The sequence below is a fragment of the Eublepharis macularius genome, chromosome 5 (assembly GCF_028583425.1).
Source record: "Eublepharis macularius isolate TG4126 chromosome 5, MPM_Emac_v1.0, whole genome shotgun sequence".
Lineage (NCBI taxonomy): Eukaryota > Metazoa > Chordata > Lepidosauria > Squamata > Eublepharidae > Eublepharis > Eublepharis macularius.
Window position 1 is genome coordinate 160,262,155 of NC_072794.1, and position 19,314 is coordinate 160,281,468.

At 42.6% G+C, this 19,314-nt stretch overlaps 1 protein-coding gene across 1 annotated transcript in view; it reads left to right on the forward strand.

Moving 5' to 3' along the window:
• Nucleotides 1-19,314, forward strand: part of CDH4 (cadherin 4) — a 466,474-nt gene that overhangs the window by 215,770 nt on the left and 231,390 nt on the right. The window contains exon 5 of the mRNA XM_054980461.1: nt 4,754-4,898. Coding sequence (XP_054836436.1) covers nt 4,754-4,898 — 145 coding nt within the window. The remainder of the gene's footprint in view (nt 1-4,753; nt 4,899-19,314) is intronic.

The window sequence follows — 19,314 nt, forward strand, 5'->3', positions numbered from 1 at the left end:
TCCCATTCTTCTTCTCCCAGCAGGGTCCTGTTACATCTCCCCCCCTCCCCCTGTCTCTGAGCTCCTGAAGGAAAACCAGCCAATTGAATTTTTGAAAGAGAATCTCTCCAGTCAAGCAGCTGTTCTTTGCAAGAAAATCCACTTCACTCAGTTTTCCTCCAGTTGCTTGGAGAGGGGGAGGGTTAGACTACCACTCCCAGGAACGCTTGTAGGACCAATCAAGTGCTCTTCACATGTAATTCATCTTGTATGTTTCCTCTCTCAGTCCATTGACTTAAATGTACTTAGAAAGGTGTAACTCTATTTAAGATGCAATGATAGTCAATTGGTCCCAGAGGATGGTTGGAAGATGCATCTTGGAGCAACTGTGCTGAAACTAAGCAGAGCCGGGTCTGCTCCATGCCTGGCTAAACAAGAACATCATGTTCTATGTAGTGTGTGTGAAGACCAGCCTGTGATCTGAGGGTGGACTGAGAAAATCCTTTCTTGTCCACCCAACTTCACATGGTGGGAACATGCTAAGAGCAGGGCCCCTAGAATGTTAATGCAGGACTATACCTTTTAAAAAAAGAACAGCTACCTTTTTAAAAAAGAACAGCTGAAAGGGATGTGACTACGGATATGAAGACCTGATGGGGAGGGGGAGAGAGAAAAATATGGGAGAATTTTTTTCCTCAAGGACTGTTTGGGTTTCTTCATCAGGGAGCACTGAAAAAAATTCATGAGATGTTCTCTCTTTTGGAATGTGTGACACATTTTTATACATAAACTTATATTCATGCAGAATGTATAATATGAAAATGTTTATGTAAGACCGTCTACAGCATTAGAAACTAATGCCTACGTATGAGGATGGATGCATGGATAGGGCACTGATTCTGATTGTGATACTACTATTTTCAAAGATATATTTATTGGTTCAATATCACTAAAACTCCACCTTTCTACCCTGCAGGAACCCCAAACAGCTTACATCATTCTTCTCCTCTCCATTTTATCCTCCTCCATTTTATCTTCACAACAATCCTGTAAGGGAGGTTTGGCCGAGAATGTGTAGCTGTCCCAAAGGTCACCCAGAAAGCTCCCATGGTCAAATGGAGATATGAACCTAGGTTTCTCAGATCCTTGCCTGATGCTGTAACCATTACACCATGCTAACCATTACACCAGTAGTGCCATTAGTTTAGATTTCATAAGAAAGGCTGCAATTCTAAGAGTACTTTCCAGGGACTAAGCCCCATTGAATAAAATGGTATTTAACTTCTGAATGCCCTGATCTGGGTAGCCCAGGAGTGCCTGATCTCATCAGATCTCAGAAGCTAAGCAGGGTCAGCCATGGTTAGTAATTGGATGAGAGACCTCCAATGAAGACCAGGATTGCAGAGGCAGACAATGGCAAACCACCTCTGTTAGTATCTTGCCATGGAAATCCCACCAGGGGTCGCCATGAGTCAATTATGACTTGAGGGCAGGATTTCATTTTCAGCTTCTGAATAATGGAACCTACTTCCTGATCCTTTTAGCTGGAAATGATGGGAATTTAATCTGGGCCTTTCTGCATGCCAAGGCAGGTGCTTTACCACTAAGCCACAGCTCCTCCCCCAAATGATACAGCAGTTACTGATGTAATATTTGAGGCATAAGTGTCTATTCTATTAATCCTACTATCACAATAGATAATAAGGTTAGAGATGGGCACGAACCGAAATTCAAACCAAAATTAAGCACGAACCAGGCTGGTTCGTGGTTCGCGAACCATGGTTCATCAGATCCCATTTCTAATGAACCACCACGAACTTTAGGCTGGTTCGTTTGATTCATTTTTTGGCTCATCACTACAGACAGCCTGGTGCCAATAATCAGTTTCCTAGGCAACAGGGGATGGACTTCCTGCAGACCTTCTGCTGGCCCGAAAGTGACCTTCTGCTGACCCAGAAGTGATAGTTTTCTGACCTGGATGTGACGTTTTCACGAACCAAATGAACCGGTTCACGAACCAGGGATAGGTTCATGAAAGTTCGTGGTTCATGAAGTTTGACGAACCATGAACCACATAGTTCGGTTTTTTTCCAATTCGTGCCCATCTCTAGATAGGGTTCCATTGCATATAACCTTCAGTGTGTGAGAGCCATTGCAAAACAACCCTTAGTGTGCCATGAACTTAATATCAGAAGCCTTGGGTAATGTTGGAGGAGCCCATGTTGTAGCTCCACGCTTCAAGAATATTGCCCTAAGGCTCCAGGAAGGGTGTGGACATGTAAAGGAGGTACCCTGTGGTACCTCCCTCATGGTCCAGAGCTTCTGACTTTGTGGTGCTAGACAGAGCTCTATTGTAACATCCCACACCTGAAGCCCTATGATGAAGATCACGTATTCGCATCTCGCTTAACGATTTGCACTGAATTCTTGGTTTTTCAGTTGAAATCACATGCTGTGTTTGATCATAGTGAGTATTGTTGTGAATAATGACAAAAATGACAAACTGGAAACAAGAAAAGGATTCAGAGATTACCTACAAATAGACAGAAGGAGTAATCACTGGAGAAAACCTCAGTTAAGGATAAAGCAGGGAAAGGTTATCTTGAAAAGGTGGTGGATTTTCAATATTTGTGTTGATAATGGCTTGGCAGAGAGGAAAGTTCCTGAAGCTTTCTGTTCTTCTTGACCGATTGATTTTGCCTTGATTGTTTTGGGATTTGGCCGCAGCAAAAACATCTCTCTGCAAGACATTTGCTGCTTTTTTGGACATTTGTAGACATAGTGCCCCAAGAGAACGAGTCGTCATTTAGCCATGCTGACCAGTTGGACAAAAATTTCTAGACAAATTCCAGAGAGGTAATATGTTAATTTGCTGTGGCCAGAATTTAAAAAAAAAAAATTTTTTAATCTTGTGACTCCTGAAAGACTAATTAACTTGTTGAGTCATAATCTTCTGTGAGCCAGAAACCACTTCATTAGATGCATGGAGATTCAGGCATCTGAGTAAACAGGATTAGGGTTCATGAAAGCTTGGTGGTGGTGTAGAGGGCCCTCAAGTCATAGCTGACTTATGGCAACCTCTGGTGGAGTTTTCGTGGCAAGAGACCTACAGAGATGGTTTGCTATTGCCTGACTATACAACTCTGGTTTTCGTGCCACAATAAATGTGTTAGTCTTTAAGATGCCCCAAGACTCAGTTATTTTAGGAACTTCTAGGAATTGAACAGTTCTATGCTCCAGTAGGACCTGAAGATATGAAAGTACACTACTGGTTTTGGAGAAATTCACTGAAATTAATCTCCTATCTGTCCCACTGAAATTGAATAGTTGCTTCAATATTCATTGCAAGATTTGGGTCCAGTAGCACCTTAAAGACTAACTAGATTTCCAGGGTATGAGCTTTCGAGAGTCAGAACTCATACCGTCAAAATCTAGTTGGTCTTTAAGGTGCTACTGGTCCTAAATCTTGCTTTTCTATTACAGACCAACATGGCTACCCATTTGAAACTTGAACATTAATTGAAATGTATCTCTTACCCCATTTTTAATGTGGAGTTTAATGCCAGTAAAAAACATCTTAGTGAAACTAGTTTTTGCCATTATTCTTGTCTTGTATGGAATTTGGTTAGAACGTAGATACATCTTTCTTTGCTCCTCCCTCCACCATTCAAAATAAGATCTTTTATTTGCCCTAGTTGTGAAATTTGAACAGAACAGGGTAAGGAAAGATTATTCTTGCCCCAGAGACCTCACAATTTAAACTTACGGGGCTGTGATAAGGTGGCAAGTCAGTGGTACATCTAGCCAGGGTTTTTTTTTTCCTGCAAGATCTCCCAGGATCTGAGATCCGGCACCTCTGAAAAAAAGATCACATGACTGTGGCCCTGCCCCTGGCACTCAAAGACCCATGTGCCGTTCCGCGAGTGGAGCTTCAACCGGGCTGCTTGCTTCCCCGGCCTCTTCCCCAGCCTTTCCCTTCCTCCCTCCCTCTTTCTTTCCTTGCTTCCTTCTTTCCCATGTTATTCTGTAGTTGCAAAATAGTAAAGAGTTCAGTAGCACCTTTAAGACTAACCAACCGTATTGAGGCATAAGCTTTTGAGAACCACATGCATAAGTGTGTGTCATCAAAATATTGATGGCACCCAATACCAATGCCTCAGACAATCTAATTCAAAAGTCTTTTAATCAAATGGATTCTGGTTTTGGAAAAGGCATGGCCTAACTTGCAATTTGCTGCTCACAAAGTAGATTTCTGGCTCACAACATTGCACTGCATTGTGTGTTTCCGGCAGCGCATGTGTGCTTTGTGTGCACACATGTGATAAAATTGAAATCCAACACTTCTTTTCCCAGAAAAAAAGCCCTGCATCTAACCCAGCGTTGTGTGTTCTGATTGGCAGTGGGTTTGGGACAGACTCAAGGGTCTTTGGGTAGAAATATTTCTCATCACCTGCCACCTGATCCTTTAACTGGAAATTCCAGAGATTGAACCTGGGGTCTTCTTTGTGCAAATGTACTAGACTTCCAGGCTCGGGCCCTTTCATCGATAAATGAATAAATCTTCATTGTTGGTGATTCAGTTTTTAAAAGGACACTACCCATTTACAGTGTGGTTTGCATACTAAAAATTGCTGGTTAAATTTTGCTATAGTCCAATAGCCATTTCTTCCATAATACTGTCCTTCATAAAACCTAACATTGGCAATGAAGTGAAAGGGCTGAAGTTGTGAAATTTCATTATTGACATATTGTTCCCTCTTTTCTTTTTTAACAGCTTAGAGCCCATGCAGTAGATATGAATGGAAACAAAGTGGAGAATCCAATCGACCTCTACATCTATGTCATTGACATGAATGATAACAGGCCCGAATTCATCAACCAAGTCTACAATGGATCTGTTGATGAAGGATCTAAACCAGGTACAGTAGGAAGATCTCATCCAACGGGGCTTCAAAGAGCAAAGTGCTGCTAGGGTTTCTTGTTTTTGTTGTTTCTTGTTTTGAACCTGGGGAATTATTGCTTAATTCTTCTTGCAGCTATAACAGAGTGATGGATGGAGGAATTCCAGAGAAAAGGACATCTTTCACTCTGAAGTACATTATTGGTTATTACCAGGCCAGTCCGTGTCCGATGTAGGCAGATGCATGGAAGACAGATTCCTCAAGGGCCATTACCCATGATTGCTAAATGGAATTTGTGTGCTCAGAAGTACATTGCCTCTAAATAAGAGAAGCTTGGGATCAGCAAAAGAGAATGAGCATCACCCACCATAACCTGTGTTGATGTGACTCAAGCGACAGTTTGTCATTGGACTACCAGTTTTTTCCGCTGAATGGGGGAGTGGGAACTAAGATGACAGTGAAGGCACAAGGGCTGATTTGTCAGCACTGAGCAAATGCATAGCCACCAAGTGGGTAGCAGTGCCCAACATGAGCCAATGAAATTATCACCTTGGTTGGCAACAGCTTCTACTGTCTGCTTAAAAAAACAGATTCCAGCAATGCCCCGATGAGTCATTCCACTATCTCTGCCACTGCATGAAATCCTCCAGTTCCTCTTACTCTGTTGAGCAACACTCTGTCATCTAAACTCCACCCCAAACATCAAACTGCTGCTAGTTGGAATGAGATTGCTGGGCAAAGTAGCCATTAACTAGACTGAGCAGGGCTGTTCTTATTTTTGTAAGAGTATGCTGTATGCATGCAGTATTATGTTCACATGCCTGATCTCCTAGAAAGGGGCCAAATATCCCAGGATTCCAGTGCATTGTTTTGACCTAATCTCTTCAACACGTTCTTGGATACTAAGGACAACAAACAGGAGCTAGCATCCAAATAAGTGGTATTCCAAGAATACAAAGATTTCTGCCCTCAGAGCACACAACTTTCTTGCCTCCCCTCTCTGTGGCAGCCCAAAATCCTGTTCCTAGGATACAGGTGACGTGATTGGGGAGGGATTTTTCATACTGCTGCAGGAAGCGGGGAAGCAAGAAAGTTGTGCTCCAGGGACAGAAATCCTTGCACACATGGTAATGCTAATCTGCATCTAAGCCATGGGCATGATGAACAGGTACAAAAACATTAAAAATTAATTTTAGATTCCCCCCCCCCTTTAACATTCACTGAAGGTTGTTAGTTGGCTTACATCTTAGATTCAAAACATAATTTTTGTTGTTTCATTTTTTGTTTTTGTTTTTTTAAAAAAGCTTTGGAAAGGAACCATGCTGGTATGAGTTATTCAGTATGCAGATGGGGAAAGTTGAAGGTGCACAAAACAAATGATTTACCTCATGTCAAAATGCTCTGGATGTTTTAGTACCGGGAAACACGATGACCCCTGAAATGGCAAACAAACAAAAAATGGCGAGTGGGACCATTTTTGACCACTAGATATATGGGAAATTTAGCTTGAAGTATAAATATATCCCAAGGTAATAGGTGTGAAGTTTTCCCCCCCCACCAGGGTTGTTTGAGGGTTGATCTTGCTCCAGTCCCATATTCCACATGTGACTGGCTGATGCATACCATCCAAGCTTAACAAAGGGTGGACTAGAACCTGTCTCCCTGGTGTGCTATGTTTGCCATTTGCAGAGTTTTTTTTGGTAACTTGCGGGAGCATTTAAAAGGGGCAAGGCTTTTTTTCAGGGGGAACGCGGGGGAACGGAGTTCCGGAACCTCTTGAAAATGGTCACATGGCTGGTGGCCCCGCCCCCTGATCTCCAGACAGAGGGGAGCTGAGATTGCCCTCCGCACCGCTCAGCGGCGCGGAGGGCCATCTCAACTCCCCTCTGTCTGGAGATCAGGGGGCAGGGCCACCAGCCATGAGACCATTTTCTCCAAGGGCAACCCACTGAGTTCCCCCACCTCTTTCCCCAGAAAAAAAACCCTGAAAAGGAGTATACTCCACCTATACCTCATTCTGCTGCCTGTTGACCAAACTTCGCATGCCCTTCTTCACATGCCATTCTAAAGTGGTATATTGCTGTGTATATCCTGTACCAATGTCACTCTTGCTTTATTATGCCTCTGAGATTTAACTCTGATCCCAGGTTCAGGGCAGTTTTTGGACATGGGTTCTAATTTCCTTGACCAAACTTCCGCTGTTTAGATGCTAGATGAGCTGATTGTAGACAGGGGGAAACACCCATAGGATTGCATCCTGCCTAGCATTTCTGGAGGTCAAGGATTTGTGCTCATAAAGCATGAAATCCCTACCTCCCGAGGGACCCCTAATGCCATCCCCAATCCTGTTCGGTGGGACAAGAGAGTGCCAGGAACAGGGATTTGAAGGGGAGTTTTAGGCTCTGACAGGAGGGGAAGATGGGGAAATTATGTTCCATGGGGAAATTCTTAGTATTAAAGACTGATTTAGAATCATAGAATCATAGGTTTGGAAGGGACCTCCAGGGTCATCTAGTCCAACCCCCTGCACAGTGCAGGAAATTCACAACTACCTCCCCCCACACTTCCAGTGACCCCTGCTCCATGCCCAGAAGATAGCAATAAAGAACAATAATCATGACAACCTAATGAAATAAACACTTATAACAATTGCAAAAATATTCTTATTGTTATTGCATAGTTCAATTTGCCACTCAATATATATCAATACACACAGTCTTCATATACAGACCTATACATAAAGTGCTAGCACAAAGCAATGGTGATACTACCTATAAACAGTTGATGCTTTTAAAGTCCATTAGTATTCCTTAAGATCACTCAAAAGGTTCATAGGTCCAAGTACATGCAGGTTGGAATTTATACCATCTAACGGGCAGACTGGTTCATTGGGGGGGGGGGTCCCGTTTCAGGGTCTTTTTCAAAGATGGTTATCTCACAGACGTTATTCTCAATATTCAGAAACTCCCATTCAAACTTCACTTAAACATGCGTCGGTTGCTGCTCCTAAGGAAGGCTGTGTGTGATGCCCAGAAGATGGCAAAACACCACCAGGATCCCTAGCCAAACTGGCACAGGGGAAATTGCTACCTGACCCCAAGGTGACTATTGGTATCACCCTGGGCATGTAAGAAGGGGCCACGAGAACTAAGCACTGGTGTAACCCTTCCTGCCCTCCCTCTCATGATCAGCGTTGCTGTCAGCATTGCTGGCAGATGGCCATCTAGTCTCTGCTTAAAGACTTCTAAAGAAGGAGAGCCCACCACCTCCCAAGGAAGCCTGTTCCACTGAGGGACCGCTCTTAACTGTCAGGAAGTTCCTCCTAATGTTTAGCCGAAAACTCTTTTGATTTAAACCACAGACATAACCTGTGTTGTTTTCACTGAATTTTATACAGGAGGGCAGCTTGGTAACAATTAGGCTGAGCGTTCCAGATTTCTACGCTGCATTCAGATAAAATCATTCTGAAGTTCAGGCGTGAATTAATGTTTTCAGCAGTCTACATTCTTTTTGTACAGAAAGGATCCCCCTTTCCTCGGGTTGTATCAGGGATGCATAAGGAAAGCTACCAAGGGCTCACGTGTAATTTGAAATGAGCTGTGATCCTCCTAACACTTCCGTAGCAAATCAAACTTCCGACATCTTATTCTAGCACAAATCGATACCGAAAAGAGTTACCAAATGTTAAACTTGCCCGACTCATTAGGGTGATAGATAGAGTAAATTGCAGCTTCTTCTTGTTTGAAATCCAGATAAGCCTTTAAGCTATTAAATCAGAACGGGATACCTTTGACTACAAAATACTTGTTTCTCTGGTTACAACAATGGGCTTGAAGGGGGGAGGGGGATCATACTATGCATTCCAAACTGTAATATGGGTACAAAACTGTTTCTCCTATTCAGAAGTGATTGCATTCGCCTGTGATGTATTTTTCCTTTCCTTAATCCGTGTTCTTTTTAAAAGGTGTCTATCGGTATTGAATTTCTTTTGCTGGCTGTTGCTAAATTCCATGGAGACTTCCACGAGAAGTTCTCCTTCTGCACATAACTGCAATAATTGTGATGTTACATCTTTGAGAAACAGACAAGGTAATGCGGTTGGCTGGGATCTCACTTGTGGGTGCCTTGACATCTGCAAATACGGGTGCCAACTGGCTCGGCTTTGTTCTCCATCTAAACTCAGCCTTCATCTATATTTGTCCTTGTTTATTCAGAGCACTTGTACTCTGTTCTTGCCCAGGATGCTGGAGATGCCCTTACAGAGATGCATATGACTGTCCTCCATTAGGAGGAGAGGTTACAGCCATTGTGGGGCTGGCCTCAGTGGGAGAGCATTTACTTAGCATGCAGAAGGTTCCACATTCAGTCCCTGGTGTCTCCAGTGTAACAGAATTAGATAGCAGGTGATGTGAAAGACCTGCCCCTGAGATCCGGCCAGTCAGAGGGCCAAGCTACAAGTGACAAATTACACTTGAATGGCACTTGCCATTCAAGTGTAATTCATCACTTGTAGCTTGGCCCAGAATATACAATACTATCCTTGATAGTAGACTAATGAACTGACTCCATATAAGGTTACGTCATGTGTGAGAGCTGAGTTATTAATACCTCATTCAGGGAAGCTATGAGGTTGGAGATCTAATCTGGGGACATTCAATCCTTCTATGGAGGGGGACCTTACCAAGATAAGACTCCCCAGTAAGGTGTGACCTGTCATCAACTTCTTTTGAAAAGGCTGTTGAGTGACAGTTCGGGACCAGAAGTAGCCAAGCATGAAAGATGCTGACAGTTTGGGCCTGGAATTGGATGATGTTCAGGGAAAGAACCGGTGGCAGGGCCCGAACTGAAAAAAAGTTGTCTGAAGGTGCAGCAGAGTACAGCTAGAACCACTGCTCGCAACTGGGCATGCAGTGCATCAGAAGCGGGACAGACATAGAGGTGCCCCATTTGTCTCCCAGCAGACCCTGGCTTTTAATGGTCTTTAATTCCATTGTCCATGATCTCTTGGTGATGTAGTGGGCAACAGGAGATAGGCATATGTGCTTGCTCTCATCCTAGGTGGATAAGTCCCCAAAGGCAGTGATGAACCACCCTGGATAATGATAAGATTCATGCTGGTGTAGATGTAAAACATCTAGGATGGTGAGGGAGGAGGTTGCTGGGAGAATATTAACAGTAGGATTGCCAACTACAGCTTGATAAATTCCTGGAGAGTTGGGGGTGGAAAAGACAAAGAAAGAGGGGGGAGAAAACCCAAAAGAATGAATTCAGAACCTAGAAGGTTAAATTAATCTAAACTAAAGTGCCCAGTATTAAAATTGCTGAATATAGGACATAAATATATATCAATATATACAAAAAATACATGTATTTATTACAAATTCGTTTAAAAACACTTACAGCCTCATATATAGCCTCAGTTCAGATTAAAATCATACAGAAATCCCAAACAAATACTTTATGCGACCCTGATCAAACGCAGTTCGGCCTTCTGGCCTTCTTCAGTGGTCAAGCATAGTTTTAGCTTCAGACAATGCAATAATACAACACTAGAGGACCAAGTTGGAATAGTGTTCTAATTAATATCAATAACTCAAGGCAGAGATGTACTTCAAAGGCTCAATTAAAATCACCTTCTGCCTAGTGAGGTACATCTATCTTGAGTGATAATTCAGTTGTATACCTTCCTATTCTGGTCCAAAGAAAATCAGTTCCATATACAGTCTGGAGTAACATAGTAGTGTATACTGTACACTACTACTATTCTTTCTTGGTCCTATATTGCCTAATTATTGTAATATTATTGTAATATTATTGCATTGGAGCCTGGGGAGGTTGGAGTTTGAGGACGGGGAAGATGGGGATTAATTTCCCTGGAGGAAATCACAGCTCTGGAAGATGGGCTCTCTGGCATCAGATCAGGGGAATTAATCTATGTAGTTTGGAAATCATTTGTAATTCAGAGAAATATCCAGCCCTCACCCCCCCCCCCACACACACACACACCCTGGGGCTGGCAATCCGATTCACCGCTGCCAGTATTTGCACACCATTTTGCATTATTACAGCAACCAAAATGCCACTCGGATTCCGGAGAATTTGAGACGGGAATTTTTAAGGACAAATGCAATTCTTTCTTTGAGCCTTTGGGTAGGAATGACCTGCAGTTGTAATGAAAATAAGGAAAGAAAAACACACGAGTGCCAAAATTATACTTATAATACATGAGAAGCTCTTTGTTGGATTGGGGAGCAAGGCAAGGAGAGGCTTCATAATTCCGAGCAATGCATTATACTGCTGAAAGTGAGAATCCTCGTGGAATAAAACCACTAGTCCATGTAAGCAATGACACATCAAGCTGACTTTATATTGCCCCCCAGACTCACATTAAAAGGAAACTCCCTTTCCTCTCCTTTCAAAATGCTGAAGAATAAATTCTCCTTAACTACTTCTCATGTCGTCAGCATGGAGGAAATGCAGATGAAGCGTTTAGTGTCTTTTTAGTTAAATGCGGGGGATTGCCGTGCTTCGGAAATGAGACCATGCCACGCTAGGTGCAATTTTTTTAAAGCACCGTACACAGACACCAAATCAGCTTCCCCTCCCCCTTGGAAGTTGTTTTGATTTAATGTCCTGATTGAAAGTGTATCTTAAAAAGGCCATGTTTTACTCGCCTCAAATAACGTTCTGCTTCTTTGAACTCGGCCTCTCTATGAAGAACACAGCTAAGTTTCAAAACATGCAGCTGCAAAGCCAGAGTCAAAAATTCCCTCTGGTCCCTCCAGCAGTCTTAATCAGCAAAGTTCTCTGCTACTTGTAGAAGTTTCCTTTCGAGAAAGGATAAAGGTCTCTTACATTCCACTGTCTCCTCCCCCAGTGGAGCAGATGTAACAGGAATGTTCCTTGTCCCCGGAAAACGGTCTCCTTTACGAACCCATCCAAGGAAAGCTGTACTGGGCGCCGGCAGAATAAAGGTTGCGTGTTTCTTCTGTGTGGCACGGAATCTTTTATTTTTTCACTTCCTCATCTGCTAAGAGTCATAATTTTTACGGTCTGTTCCTATTTCAGGAGTTCTGTCTGTAATAAGTAGAAAGCCAATTATGCGGAGGGGTTTTCTGTACTGTTTGGGGAGACAGAATTACGTGTCTGAACCAACTTTCATCAGGTTTGCCTTCAGTTTCAAAAAATATGTGCCTGGAAGGGAAATTGCTTTTCCAGACTGCAAAGAGCAATAGAAAAGATGCTTTCTAGCCTCCCCTGCCAAACCATATAACAAACAGAAACACACAATATGGGTAAACGGTTTGATTGCTATGTCGAATAAAGGGCTACAGTGACCATTAAGCATAAGTGACTGGTTTCTAATGCATGTTCAATAGTTCAAATCATGCATATAAATGTGTCTAGATACTAATGTGTATACTAGGACCCAAATTTGGCCATTGAATGTGCTTTGATATTCTTTCAGGCTTTCTTGTACAATCAGTAGAAAAGAACAAGAGTCCAGTAGCACCTATAAGACTAACAAAATTTGTGATAGGGTATAAGCTTTCATGAGCTTTCATGAGCTCATTTCTTCAGTTCAGATACAGCTAAAATGTGAGTCCCTCTGTCCTTATATCTTGGAGACTGGAATGATTACAGAAGCCAAATGATAATAGCTGGTGAATGGCAATAGCAGGCGTGATTGAATAGGGTGAGGTATGCAGAGGGGTAGTGAGTGTGGACAAATCAGCACTGGTAATGAGACAGGAAGCCTAGCTCTCGATTCATTCCAGGTGGATGTGTTGTCTTGAGCTTCATTATCCATTGCAATTCAGCAGTCTCTCTTTCTAACCTCCCTTTGAAATTCCTCTGCAAAGGGAGATTAGAAAGAGAGACCGCTGAATTGAAACTGATCATGAAGCTCAAGACAATGCATCCACCTGGACTGAATGAAGACATAGGCTATCATATTACTCATCACTACCTTCAGGTAGTGGGAGGGGAAAAATTTAATTGGCATCCTGGCATGATGTAACTTCTGGGAAAACCTGGGAATGATGTCACAACTCTCTATGAATAGCCAGAAAACCTATGGTTTTGCCATTAAGTTTTCGGTGATTCCTATATTTATTTAATTAATTAATTATAAGCCACCCTACCCCTGAATACACACAGTGCAGGGTGGTGAAGAACATAATAATAAAACATTCATAAATAATAAACGATTTAAATAATCCATAGTTAAGAACATGAGAACATAAGAGAAGCCATGTTGGATCAAGCCAATGGCCCATCCAGTCCAACACTCTGTGTCACACAGTGACCAAATCCAGGTGTCTTCAGGAGGTCTGCCAGTGGGGAAGGGACACTAGAAGCCCTCCCATTGATTGCCCCACCAAACACCAAGAATACAGAGCATCACTGCCCTAGACAGAGAGTTCCATCTATACCTTGTGGCTAATAGCCACTGAAACAAAACTTTCTCAGAATGGCAATAAAACTTCAGATTCCAAATGTTATCACCGCCCCACAAGAAACAGAGAGGAGGCAAGAAGGAAAAGGAGGAGGAGGGAGGAGAACAGAGTGCCAGTAAGATGGTATCTGTCGCTGTCCATAACTAAAAGCCTAGTGAAACATCTCTGCCTTGCAAGCCCTGCGGAACTGCATTAGGTCTCGCAGGGCACATATGTTATTCAGCAGAGAGTTCCGTCAGGTGGGAGCCAGGGCAGAAAAGGCCCTGACTCTGGTCGAGGACAGCTGGATTTCTTTTGAGCTGGGGATCACCAGTAGATTGCTCTCTGCAAATCATAACGCTCTTTGTGGAACATACCAGAAATGATCCTCAAAATTTGCAGGTCCCTGACTGCTCAAACGACATCCTAGAGCAACGTGATCTAACTTATGGTTTCCCCTACAAGTGCAGTCAAATTACACACAATGATCTCCCACCAGCTGGTAGCCATTGGCTGGCAAACTTGTTTAAAGACCATTTGGTGATCAGGGGATGGTGCTTTCCTTTCCCTCTGACATCACCAGCTCACTGAGCGGAATCAGCTCCCGTTTTCTTCTTTCGAAAACAGGACACCCTGAAAAAGCTGCTCAGTACTGAGGGCAGCCCTCCAAAGGAAAGGAGCATCTTCACTATTATTGCTTAAGTGAAGAATGTTGTAATTAAAATCCCTCGCCTTCTCTGCCTTTGTGCAGCTGCATTAGCTCTTCTTTCCCACAGAGCTCTTCCTGTTATTTATGTCCCTTTTAAAAAATTAAATAGCTGGGAGTGAGACCTACCCCTCACAAATTAAATTGGGAAAAAATCTCATAAAAATAAATATTGTCCAGAATGCCAGGGATTTTATTCTTTAAAAGTAGATTATTCTATTAGCTCCCCTGTTGTTTATTTATTTATTTTATTCCTCTGCCATCCGAGATCCCCTTGAGAGATTAAAACTCTGGGCTAATGCACAGATGGGGCATGATAGTTGAAAGTCATCTGGATATTAAGAATTTAAATCTTTTAGCCTCAGTGATTTGAACAGAAAGCCAATTATGGGCCTGAATTAGTTTTCAAATTAAACTGCAATTTAAGGTTTGTGAAATTAATCCTTTAAGGCATTGCCGTGCATTTCTGCATAAGCTCGGGCGAAGGAGTGAGAGCCTCCCGATTTTCTGCCAGATCTTGGAGCCGGGGGGGGGGGAGAAGAGGGTGCTCTCCACTTCTTTACCTGATGGTGTACTTAATGAAGAAATCGCTCAGCATCCTGCCGGTCGTTGTCCCGGTAAAAGGACTGGAAGGGTGTTGCTGAGTGAGCTGTTCACATTATAGAAAGGGAGGAAATGAAAGAGCAAAAGCCAAAATTGCTGTGCAGTTGGCTATAAGAAACAGTTGTTTTAAAATGCTAGCAGGAGATAGATAATGGAAAACAACTTCCTTCCCTTACTAAATTTAAAATGTTCCTTGAAATGAAGCCGTCAAAAAGCACCACCAAGTGTGACCTTGGGCTGCTCATGTGGCGGGTCTCCAAATTCATGTTCCTCGGGATCTGTGGCCTCTGACCTTATGGCTCAGTTCAAACATCATAATAAGCTAACCATAGTTAGTTTAAATAAGCTAACCATAGTTAGTATCATTATTTGAACACTAACCACTCCACTAACCATAGACTACTTAAAGTCCATTAAACTAGGATATGAAATCATGATTGAAATTATTATTGCTGTTGTTGTTTATTTATAGTCTGCCTTTCTCACTGAGATCCAAAGCAGATTACATACTGCCAGCAAATACAATATAATCAATACCTAGGAAGTTCACAGCAAAAATACAATATGATCGTTAGGACATTCAATGAGAAGAGAAAGGCCATTTTCGAATGACTGTGAACACCTCCAGGAAATTTTGCAAAACTCGTGGCAGGACGATGCCTTCATAGCGCGATTTCCCATTTAATGGCATGATGATGTCAGAAATCATACTATTAAAAAGGAAATTGCACTATGAAGACACCATCGTGCTGTAAATTTTGCGTGATTTTCCAGAGGTTTTAGCCGTGTGAAAATGGCCGAAGTTGATTCATTATCCACAGTCTTAGGTTTTGTCTGATGTGAGAATGCAGGCATCTTGACTTAATCTTGACTTTTATTTATTCATTTTATTTAGATATTTATACCCTCACTTTTCTCTCCAATGGGGACCCAAAGAGGCTTACTTCACCATTATCCATTCATCTATGTTATTCTCACAACAACAACAAAAAGATAGGCTAGTCTGAGAGAGAGTGACTAGCCACACACTTACCCAGAGAATGCCTATGGCAGATGAGGAATTTAAATGTGAGCCTCTCACAACCTAGCCTGATACTCTAAGAACTATAACTCGTCGGCTTTTTCTCCAGCACTGCTATCCGTGGTTAAAGAGCAACAGGAATAAAAAGCATTTGTCAATGCAAACCAGGGTTTGAATGATGGTTTGCAAACTGAATCCAGGCTTCATAAACTAACCGTAGGGAACCACCAATTGCTAGGGAAAAAAATAAAGGTGAAAAAAATTGGGAGTTTGCAGTTTAGATGTTTGTTTTTTAATAAACACCTATGGGGGCGGGATGACATCTTGGTCATTATTCAGGGACAGCGAACGAAACGAAATGACAGGAGGTTCAAGGTTTGTTCAGGAATTACTTTTTCTTGTAAGGCATATAATTAATGTGATTCTCGACAATTATGGAGCACTAGCACTTTAAAGACCAACAAGATTTCCAGGGTATATGCTTTCGAGAGTCAAAACTCCGTTCATCAGTGAATCTTGCTCTTCTGCTGCACATCAGTGTGGCTATTTACCTGAATCTAGCTATGGCTGCTGTTGCTTTTGCTCTTGCTTTTGCTCTTTCTTCTTCTTCTTCTTCTTCTTCTTATTATTATTATTATTATTATTATTATTATTATTTCCAGACTATATATTCCACCTTTTTGCCTAATTGGGGCCACCAAGGTAGCGAACAATTAAAAGCAGGACATGATAAAACAATAATAAAACCAGTTTTAAACTAAAAGTAAAATACATGTATAAAAACACAGACCAGCAATTAAAATGTAAGGCAGGAATTACGGTATTGCTTTTTTTCTAAGCCAGAAGCAGAAATCGCTCGACCCAACTGGACAATGCTGCTTCTGCCAGCCACAATTTCTAACTGTGGCCAAGATAGATATTGTTCCATCTTGCTTTGCAGCTCTGTCCCTGGTTTTTAGCAAAATTATGCATTCTAGTGACAGCCCTCAAACAGTTGGACTGGTCGCCTTTCTTCAGCTGCTGACTGTCTGATTGACTTTAATGGTTTTCAGTTTAACTGCTATGTCCCATTTACAGATGCATCTAATTTTGTAGCCTTGCTGGGTTCAGTTTGAATTTTTCCAATTTGCTTCTTGTCTGTGCAGATCACACCTGTGAGTCTTTACATTTTCTATCATTTTCTTTTTTCCTTATGCATACAGTTCCCATGAAATGTATATATTTTAGCCTTATCTGTGTGTCCAAAAGTTTATATTATTCATTATATTTATCTATATTTTAATTTATTGAAACAGCTTTTGCTATACCTTTTTGGGTTCCATGAAGTTTACATCAAACTCCACAATAAAGCACCTTCCAGCACTTCAGAAAAATACACCATCATGCTAAAAAGATACTAACTACACGGAGCCTAAATTATATACATTGGTTTGAATCCAGTGGAGACTTTCAATGGGGTGGAAAGATTTTTGCCCAGAAAGCATATCTTTCTTGCCTCCCTACACCTCCCCAGTCCAAAATGCCCCTTAAAATGCTGGTCATGGGGGGGGGATGAGATTCCAATGAATAGCATTGGGGGGCATGCTGGGCTGCAATGGGAGGGCAGAGGTGAGGAAGGTATGCACTAGGGTGGAAAATCATTTGTTCGTTCATTCATTCATTTGAAAAAACATATGCTGCCTCTTCAGGAACCCTGCCTGAGGCAGCTTACAAAATAAACAAAAACAATTTTAAAAACATTAAAATATATTAACTGAAATCCAGCATTAAAAAAGCACCAGCCCAGCACAAAAACAGACCATGGACAGCTTAAAAGAACACTTTCCAAACAGAACTAGTGTTGAAAAAAAATCAAGCCCTTAACTGAAAGCCTGAGTGAACAGAAATGTTTCAGCCCAACGTACGGGTGCCAGATCCCCTCATGGGGGTGGGGATCCCCTGCTCCCAACCCCTGCCCCCCACTGCCACTCTCCTGGCCAGCAGAGGGAAAAGGCCCAGAGAATGAGTCTAGAAGACAAAAAAAAAACCCTCCTGGACCAGCGTGCAGCCGGTGCGCTCCCCGTGGGTGTGATGACATCACTTCCAGAAATGATATCATTGCGCCCACTGGGAGTGTGTGCTCCCTTCACACATGGGCCAAAAGAGCACCCTGGAAAATTCCAGGTCCCCCCCTCCCACCAGGAACGTAAGGGGACCTGGCAACACCAGCCCAACACCTAAAAGATAGCAATGTAGGTAGGTGCCTGGCAAGACTCAAGGGTAAGAACATTCTGTAAGCGAGCTGCCACTTCTGAAAAAGCCCACTTCTGGTTTGGCCCATGGTAATCTTGGGCCCATGATAACGCTCTGCTAGATTCAGACCATCAACCATATGAATATCATTATTCCATGACTCCGTTTAGAAAAAATTAAAGCCTGGAGGAAGAGCGACTTATGGGGGAGGACGCTTCTTTAGGTTGGAAGAAAGCTTCACATTTGGTGACACATCAGTTGAGGGAAAGATGTCTAAAAGAAACTAATTAGTCTGAAGAATTAGCAGCAGAAGCAGGTGGGCCAAAGCCATGGACACAAACAAAAGAAAAGGAGATCATATTACCCTGAGGTTGCAAGGCCTGTGTTGGGAAATTCCTGGAGATTTGGGGGGTGGAGCCTGGAGAGGGCAGGCTTTGGGGAGGGGAGGGGTCTCAGTGGCTACTATAAAATCACAGAGTGCACCCTCCAAGGCAGCCATTTTCTCCAGGGGAACTGATCTCTGTCACCTATGAGTTATAATTCTGGGAGATCTCCAGCCAGCACCTGAAGGCTGACATCACTGCGTTAACTATGAGCGGAACTACAAGTGACAAAAGGCACAGGTTGGACACTTGTCAGCTTCCCTGGGAAATGTAGGCATCCTAGTCTTGCAGCTTGGCTCTCTGACTGCTGTCCAATGGACTTTTCAACTGTCACTTGTCCAACATTCCGCCAAGCTGCCTACATTTCCCATCAAAACTTGAGGGAAGCTGACAAGTGTCCAACCTGTGCCTTTTGTCACTTGTAGTTCCGCTCTATGTGCCTTCCTTGACTGGTTATCTTCAGAAATCTGAGCTGGGAAATGAATGGAAACCGAAGTGGGCTGTTCCCATTAGAGTTGCCAACTCCAACTTGGAAAATTCCTACAAATTTGGGATTGGAGCCTGGGAAGGGCAGAGTTTAGAGAGAGGAGGGATCTCAGTGGGGTATAATGTCATAGAGTCCACTCTCAAAGCTGCTATTTTTGCCAGGAGGAACAGATCTCTGTAGTCAGGAGACTGGTTGTAATTTCAAAAGGACTCCAGTCCTCACCTGGTGTCTGGCAACCCTAGTTGCAATTCAGGAAGGTTGTTTTTATGTCCTTAAAATGCCTCGTCCCAATCCATTTTTCCATGTGTCTTGATTTGGCCCAAATGTAAATTGCTGGACAATATATTCCCATTCATTATTATATCAATAGCTTCTCACTAACAGCCTCTCTGCTTCTTGCATTCGTTACACAGTGCAGAAGCCAGGAGAGGAACTCCTTCACATTTTTTCCTGCGCTGTTTGAGTTGGGTGCGGAGGGGGTTTGTTTCCTTGTGGATGATAAAAGAAATTTTATTATGTCTTTCTTCATGAGACTCTCTGTGTTAAGAACATTCCTTAATACAG